This window comes from Papaver somniferum, chromosome 5 (assembly GCF_003573695.1).
Source record: "Papaver somniferum cultivar HN1 chromosome 5, ASM357369v1, whole genome shotgun sequence".
In the NCBI taxonomy this organism is placed as follows: domain Eukaryota; kingdom Viridiplantae; phylum Streptophyta; class Magnoliopsida; order Ranunculales; family Papaveraceae; genus Papaver; species Papaver somniferum.
In genome coordinates this window covers 132810353-132818857 of record NC_039362.1, presented here as the reverse complement: position 1 = coordinate 132818857, position 8505 = coordinate 132810353, and the positions used below count along the sequence as shown (strand labels likewise).

At 37.8% G+C, this 8505-nt stretch overlaps 1 protein-coding gene across 1 annotated transcript; it reads right to left on the bottom strand.

The window, feature by feature from the left end:
• Positions 1-4059: 4059 nt before the first annotated feature.
• LOC113282767 (lysine-specific demethylase JMJ25-like) lies at positions 4060-6784 on the bottom strand. Its single transcript, XM_026531837.1, has one exon. The coding sequence runs from the start codon at positions 6715-6717 to the stop codon at positions 4156-4158; it is 2562 nt and encodes an 853-aa protein (XP_026387622.1). The 5' UTR covers positions 6718-6784; the 3' UTR covers positions 4060-4155.
• Positions 6785-8505: the final 1721 nt, after the last annotated feature.

Below are 8505 nucleotides of genomic sequence, written 5' to 3'. Positions count from 1 at the left end.
CATTATTGATAACCTAGTTTAGTGGTGATAATCAAGTTTAATGTTAATGATTAATTTCACTTATATTAACTCAAAATCAAAACAAATTCAGACTTTTAGAGTTAAAAAAAAAAAGTTCAGAGGAGAAGAAAAAGAAAAACTTTTGTGATATTTGTGAAACCCTAGATTTTGATTCACTCAACCAAAATGAGTGATTCTAGTGACCCGGTATACTTCTAAATTAGTTCCAATTAGCTTTTTCTCGCTCAAAATTATCTAAAGTACGTAACAAAATCAAAACTTTTAAATTTTCAGAAGAACTTACAGTTGCAATTTTGCTCGTGACCAACCGTAACTCTTAGTTACGGTTCGTAAGTTATCGAATACCAACCGTAACTGGTTAAATTTGGGGAAGATCCAATCGTAAAACCAGTTACGGTTGGTAATTAAATTTGGACAACAACTGTAACTAAATTACGGTTGGTAACTAATGAATCGAGACCAACCGTAACTACCCTACGGTTGGTGTGTCAACCTTAACTTTTGAACCGTAAATCATTATTTGATAAATTCTTAAGACACAAGATTATTTATGGTTGGTATGGTTGTTTGAGTAACAAACCGTAACTCAATTACGGTTGATAAATATGATGCAAATACAAACCGTAACTGAACATATTTCTCAAAACTAAGAACTTACGGTTGGTATTTGAGTTAAAACCAACCGTAACATCAACCCAATCTACAGTTACGGTTCGTATTTGAGTTATCACCAACCGTAACTCACATGCAACCAGAAATTTCAATTTCAATTTTCATACAAAACCCTAATTTTCGATACAAAATTAACTTAAATCCAACACGATAAACTAAACCGTAACTGGGTTTTTCCAAACATTTTTCAAATCGCCGATTAATCGAAGACGATGAAATTTTCAGTTTTAATGGAGGTTACGGTTGATGAAGGAGAAGAGAAGATGAAGAAGAAGATGAAAAAAACTGATTTGATTTTTTCTGATTCATTAGGTTTAAAAAAAATTGATTTGATTTTGGTCGATTTAAGGTAAAAAGAGTAATCTAGTCAATTTACATCCCCTTTTAAGACATCCCCTAACCAACTAAAGGGACATTACTATCACAATGATGCCCCTCTAATAAACCATGTCGCCCCCAATAATAAGCTTGTTTAATTTTAGGGAATTTTTACATGTCTCGAAAAAAAAATTATACATACATGTCGGTTGGTTGGAGATCCAAAATTCACTCGGATTATGCTTCCATAGGATCTTATACTCTTATGTCCACGCGATAGGACGCCTGTGACGCTATGCTTTTGCTCTCGTGGTAAAACTTAATGGCTAAAGTCTGAATTTTGACGTGGCATAAAAAGTCATTGTGACAGGCAATAAACACTGATATCTTATGAATATCCCAAAAATTCTGCTCATTTCCTTGCAAGTTACGAGCCTAATGGATACCCTATTATCTTGGACAAGTGAGTCGTTGCAATCTATATTAAGATTGGAAAAATGAGTCGTTACAATCTATAAAAATTACAATTTCGAAAAGCCCACATAAAATTATGCCTCAAATTTTCTTATAATTTTGACTTTCCCCAAATTGTCAAAAGACTGACGTTTTAGTCAATGTTGGGAGGCAATACAGATTAATGCAATCTCAGAAATCTCAGTATGCGCCAGAAATAGGGCTGCACAAGAACCGGTCTATACGACCTGAACCGGAGTAGAACCGGAAAAACCGGACCGGTACCGAACCGGAACCGGTTTGACCGGTATAGACACTGGTTTTGAAATTTGAGAACCGGACTAGACCGGTATAGATACCGGTTCTTGGGGAGAACCGTACTTGAACCGGACCATCTGTACCGGTTATTATTAGCCGTTGAGATCTATCTAGGTTTTTAATCCTAGCCGTTGAGATCTAGATAGGATGTCGAGAAGAAAAAAAAAATGAAGAAGCATTCTTCAGTTCTTCTTCGTTTCTTCTTCTCACTCAGCGGCAGCATCATTTTCTCGATTCTCTTAGGGTTTGAATCGAGATTGAATATCAGTAATATCAGTGGATCACCATCTCTATCAGGATTCAGGTCAGTATTCTTCTCCTTAGGCTTTGAAACTTTGAATCGTTTGATTGTACATTGATTTCGTATTGAACCCTAGAATATTGATTTTTTTGACATAATCTCTAGCAAACTTTTTGATTTTATGAAGTTCAAATCATGGGTATGGTTCTAATTTCAGTTTTATGATCCGAGTTTTGATTGTATTGATTTTTTAGGGTTACTGTACATCTGGTTGTATTGATTTTTTTAGGGTTTATTTTTTCCTTTTATTTTGTTTTGGTTTGTCTGATTGTGTCTCAGTAGAATTCCTTTTCTAATTTCAGTTTTATGTTCTAAGTTCGTTTGTATTTTTTTTTCTTCAGATATTGAGAAGATTAGTCCAAAGGCCAAAGCAGAGAAGAAGGAAGAATTAGATTTTTGGGGTTCTCAAGTACTGCACAATGGCTTGTGGTAAGCTCAATTTTTACTCAACTCTTATATAAAGAAACAAGCAATAAGAGTTCAGTGCATATTGATATGGATCACAATGCAGTTTAGCTATTCCTTGGCTTTACAATAGGATTTCATTTTACTCTCATAAATGAAGGATCAGCAATTTCTGCAATTTGATGTAATTTAGAAAGTACATATATGATGGGTTTCTACAAGGGACACACTAAGTTTCTCTTCTTCTTGAAACATACTTACAATAACAAATTTCTGCAGTTTTTATGGTGAGGTAGATGCTTAAGCTTTAAAGAGCATGATCAGTTTGGCCTTAACAATTTCTGCAGTTTTTTGGAAATGCTAGCTTTTTCCAACTTTTAAATGTCACGGATTTCCATTTATTAGCTTACACTCTTTACTGACTACTGTTTCTTGTGCAAATTTACTTACTTGTTAATTTACTTACTTACCAATTCATTAATCCGGTGTGGAAATTGATGAATGCATGCTTGAAATTGGGATCTGCTAGATTATTTCTGTCATTCTGTTGTTGGAATAGGAGATTGAATCGAGTTTTGGTGAGGGTGCATAGTGATAACCGGCTAAAAGGCTAGAAACATGATCTCCATGCATATTATTGTCCCTCACTGAAACATAATTATTGGCTAAAAGGCTAGAAACATGATCTCCATGCATACTATTGGCTCCTTGCTAAGAAATGGAAGGTTGGTAACTTTCTTTATCTTGTTGTCCTTGTTGAAACATAATTTAGATTCATTTTTATATCAAATTCTCATTGCTACTATGTAATGTATGGAAATGAATGCAGGCTAGGATTGCAAATTGCAAGTGCATGCTTTGCAGCCATCCATTTTCGCTTGCAATGATCACATTTCATTTCTTGTCGCCTTGCCGTAGACGGACTTATGGTTGTGGAAATGTTGTTTTTTACTTTTTAGCAAATTGAACTTATTTTGGATTGTTGTTTTGAAGTTATGGAAATGTTGAACTTAAGTATGTATGCAACCTGAACTTATTTTGGATACATTGATCGTATGAAAATGTTGTATAACTTGGTATTAATTTGTAACGTTTTCCGGGTAAAACACCCGGTACCGGTCTTGTACCGGACCGGTACCGGAGGTACAGGTACAACACCAGGTACAAGTACAGGTACCGGCCAACACCAAGTACAGACACCGGTTCCATAAGAGAACCGGTCTGTACCGGAGTATGTGCAGCTCTAGCCAGAAATGATGAAATGGAGAATGGAAGCAAGTCCAAGTGATGAAAATGTTTGTTTCTCCAATCTTGACCATATACTGAATGTCTAACTGAGCCTGATGATGATATTCCTGGTTATGACATAAAAACTTTAAAAAGGATGGAACTGTTGAACGGAGAATTCGATTATGAGCGTTTCGTGCAGTTGTTTACCAATACATCTCGTCTACATGTTTTCGAAAAGAATTTTCGAGGACATCAGCTTTCATGATTGCAAACCACAGAAGAAGTTGGATATTTGCATTTGTTTTGTAGAAAGTTTCCGTGCGGTTGACAAAGATGCAAAATGGACAAGGGAACTAAAGCAGCTCTCTTTTGACAAAGATGCAAAATGGATACAGAACAACTTCATTCAAAGAGGAATTTAATCATCGACTACAAGATCAGTTGAGTTTCGAAAAAAGACTTTTAGCATCCCTTACGGCTGCACTTACAGCATACAATGCCATCTTTTTCACCTCCAGTTTATCTTCCTTTGCCCTGTGCCCTTTTGGGAGCAAACGAAACTCCTCAGTCAACCGAATGCATTCTTGGACATTATCAGGGGATACAAAGTCCATTGCTACTTTGATGCACGACTGTCTATTTCGCACCTGATGAGGACAACCTGCTGGAATGAAAACAGCCTCACCAAGGTACTGATCAAATGTCCAGGGCTCAACGTTATACTCCTCCTTCAACTGTTTCTTATGCTGCTCATTCAAGTAGAAGGTCTGGTCATGAATAGGATGATTGACCGAACCAACATGAAGATTATTGATATGGCGAAATTCCTTGGAGTGTTTGTGCAAGTACTCAGTTAACTTAGGCACATCCTGCCTGCGAAAGATGTCCCAAACAGCACCTCCCCTACCGATATCTGAAGTGTCATTACCTTGAAGAGAGTCGTCAGCACATGGATTTACCATAGGTGCAGCACGCGTGGCTTCAGCTTCAGCTTCAGGCCTGCAAGGTGGTTTTCCTTCAGCAGACTTACCCAAGGTTCCAGTTTCACTGACACCAAAATCACGAAAATCTTCAACTTCATGTACTTTCTTCAATTTAGTTATGCTTTTAAGTTGCGATGGAGCGATCTTCACTTCCGTAGTATGAGTAATCACATTTACCGCATCCGACATATCACAGTGCAGCTTTGTAACTGAATCACCTCTACCGAGCTCTTCTGGAAAACCGTACGCTATGTACGTTTTTGGTCCCAAGTCTGGCTTCAAGCAGCTCTCAGGAAGCTTTGTTGCAAGATTTAATAGGCCATATGTCGGGTGAGTATAATCACTATATGGGAGCGCTGAGATAAATTCAGCTTCATGCCTTGGCAAACGATCTTCAAATGCAGTTGACGAAGGCCAATCCTTCAGCTTCAACATCTCAGGCCACCGATTTCTATGCATACGCCCTTCTAAGTAGCCTGCAAAGAACTGGTGAATGTTGATTTCAACTTCACACCAATCTAAGCAATCAATGGCCTTCACACATTTTGTCTCCTCTTTCAGCTTTCTTACAGCGCCAGTCTCTCTGAAAGCCCTCCACATCACCATTGGTTCCCAACTAAGACCAGAGGTTTTTTCAAGAACATTTCTGACGATGATAGGTTCACCCTTCATCCAATGTGTTTGGAAATGCTCAGTTTCGTCATCTCTTAATTGAACAGCATCAGGGCAATACACATAGTTGTCATGACCACCCTTTCTATAAGCTGCTTGCCTAACTACAGTTCCGTCATTTTCTGCGCCACTGCACAAAGAACACCCTGTGAAGGAATCACTGTCTGGGAGGTGATCTTTGCTGGTAAGCTTCTCAGCATCGGCAAGCATTTTGCCCACCCAATTGTTTTTAAAGTTGCGTCTCAATGCAAGTTTCTCAAACCCACAACCACCGCGTTCTTTTGGAGGGCATGGAATGCTACCATCAGCATTAGCTTTCCATTCGGGAAACTCAGAAGACTCTGCCGTTTCACAAACTTCTGCTTCAAATGCTACTTCACTCTCTGAACCTGAGCTTTTCTTAGGTTTAGGTGCCTTCCTTTCAGTTTTCACATCTGTGCCTTCCGCCCTTGCAACAAAATTTCTGTGAGAAGATTCCGCTTCTCCACCTCCAGGCTGACAACCATCCCTCAATTCCCGACAACATGTGAGACATAGATCATAAAAACACTCAGGGTTCTGGCAACTCCTGTGGAAATCAACAATTGAAGTATTGCAATTGTCACAGTATTGCCGCTCATCGCCACCAGATTCACACCTTATTACCTTAATTTCGCGCTCTTCAACTCCTTGTATCTTAGCTTCCATCTCTATTTCATAGTTCTGCTCCATGTGAATTTGCTTGAGGAGAGGTAATACTCTTTGAACCAAGTACATCAGCCGCTCCAGCCTGACATGAGGGTCTGTCTTTTTAGGTTCTGCAACCTTTATGTGTTCCCGTAAGCATGCTTTGCAGTTGCAGTTGCAGCAACAGACAGGACATCTCTTCTCAATTTCTTCTTTGGTTTTATTTGGGTACCACTTTGAAAGGCATATATAGCAGAAACGTTTGTTGCACTGCGGCTGGGAGCAAAACACCACACTTCCTTTGTCATTCCGTTGACACTGGTGGCACATTAAGCTCCGACTACTCCTTTTTCTCTTACCAGCAGCAACATCCTTGGCCATGATTTTTCCATCTTCTGAAGATCCGAACCCAATATTCCTCTTCCGTTCTTCACTGGATTCAACAGAATTCACTTTCCTAACTTTACTAGGTCTATTCTGTCCATCCCCGGAGTTTCTCCTCTTTTCAGCAGATTGTAAGAACCCTTGATTAATCTTTGGTTTCTTACAGAAATTCATCGTCTCTTCCTTGTCACCAGAATCTGATTTCTTTAATTTACCAGACGAAGAAGATGTAGAAATCGAAATCTCTTTCTCCATTACTCCATCACGAGTTCTTGTTTTGGTTTTCAAATCCATTTATTGTTTTACAGAAACAATCTCCCTATTTCGATTTCTTCGACTGAGAACTTGATCTTGATCTAGATCTAATAAGGAATAATCATGAAATATCTTTAGAGTAGACAAATATATCCTCGCGTTTTTAGGGGACACTCAAAAGGATTTAGGGACCAACAATAAAACAAAAAAGGTCATCCAAAGGGAAAATGTAGCCAGCCCTTATCTCGCGTAATTCGTAATGGCAAAATTACCCTTATATATTCTGAGGATATGATAACATTTTTATCCTCCGATTTTAATCGGAAGCCAAAATATTACCCAGACTTCCGATTGTAGTCGGTGCAGTATTAGAATGATTTCTGTTTCATTTTTTCCATTTCTTTTTCATTTTTGAGTTGTTAGAGTTATAGAGAAGAAGGTGAAGGAAAAAAGGGAAAACCCATTTTAGCACTACAAAAATGGGGTATATGTTGAATGATCCAAACTTTTGTGGAGAGGAAAACATAGACGACCCTTTCATGGAAGAAAATGGAGAATCGCCTGATATTGAAGCTAACGATGCATGTAAAACACAGGTATTGTGTTAAGAAACTCAAATACTCGATTTGCATGCGTTTGTGTGCTTTTGTAAACAAGAAAAACCGATTATTGCATGCATTGAATGCCATGAACTACCCAGATTCGGTAGATAATTTCTCGAATAAACTTACGAATATAACACACAGAGTACCAAATATGTATATTCGGTAGTTCCAAGATAGTAGTTTACTGCCGAATATGAGAAAAACCCCAAACTGGTTTTCCAAAAAAATCTACATTCGGTAGTTATGTAGAGTTATTTACCCCCGAATGGCCCCAAAAACGAATTCCTCAAAAAATTTCAAAACACAGTATTCTTATCCTTTACAATCGGTAATAGTTTAACATTATTTGACTGCCGAATATAACAGTGGCCTCAAAATAAAATTTCCGAAAACTTGAAAATCGGATGTTTATCGATTAAAGTTATCTCCCGGTTATTTATATTCGGCTATTTTACTATATATTTTAGCTTCCGATTATATCATTTTTTGCACTCAGTAAACTGTGTACATTCATTTGCATAAATCGGGTGTTTTGGGTAACCAATATGATTCTGAATATAGTATATTCGGCAGTTTGACTTATTTAATAACCTCCAATTATTGTATAATAATTTGTTGCTTTCATATGCAGGCCGTTGAAGAGTTTGTTGATGATTTCTATTTGAGGCCCGACACTTCCCTATACTATGGAAACGATTTGGTATACTCATTACTACTTTTTTTTTCTTCAAAATTTATATGTTAAATGGTTATGCTTATTAGATTTGTTTTGTTTTATGCACGTTTAGACATTTGGAAGTAAGAAGGAGACAAAGGAATGGCTTATGAACAAGGCAAAAGATAACATGTGCGTGGTAGTTCAAAATAATCATGTTAGTGACACTCGATTTGAAATGATTTGTGAGCGAGGTGGGACGCGAAAGAGTCACGAGGGAAAGAATAGTAAGTACGTACGGAAGACGAATAGGAAATACCGAAGCAATACCAAGAAGATAGGATGCCCATTTAAGATTGTCTTCTATAAGCCCGATGGTATTAAAGGTAAAGAGTATAAAATGTATAAAGTTGATAACGGTTGTCACAACCATGATGATCCGTTGGATTAATTGGACATGTAATGGTTGCCAAGTTAAAACAACATCAAATGCAGACGGTGAGGTCTACGCGGATCCAAAAAGCGAGTGCGATCTTAAGTAAAATAAAGGCGGACGACCCCGACAAC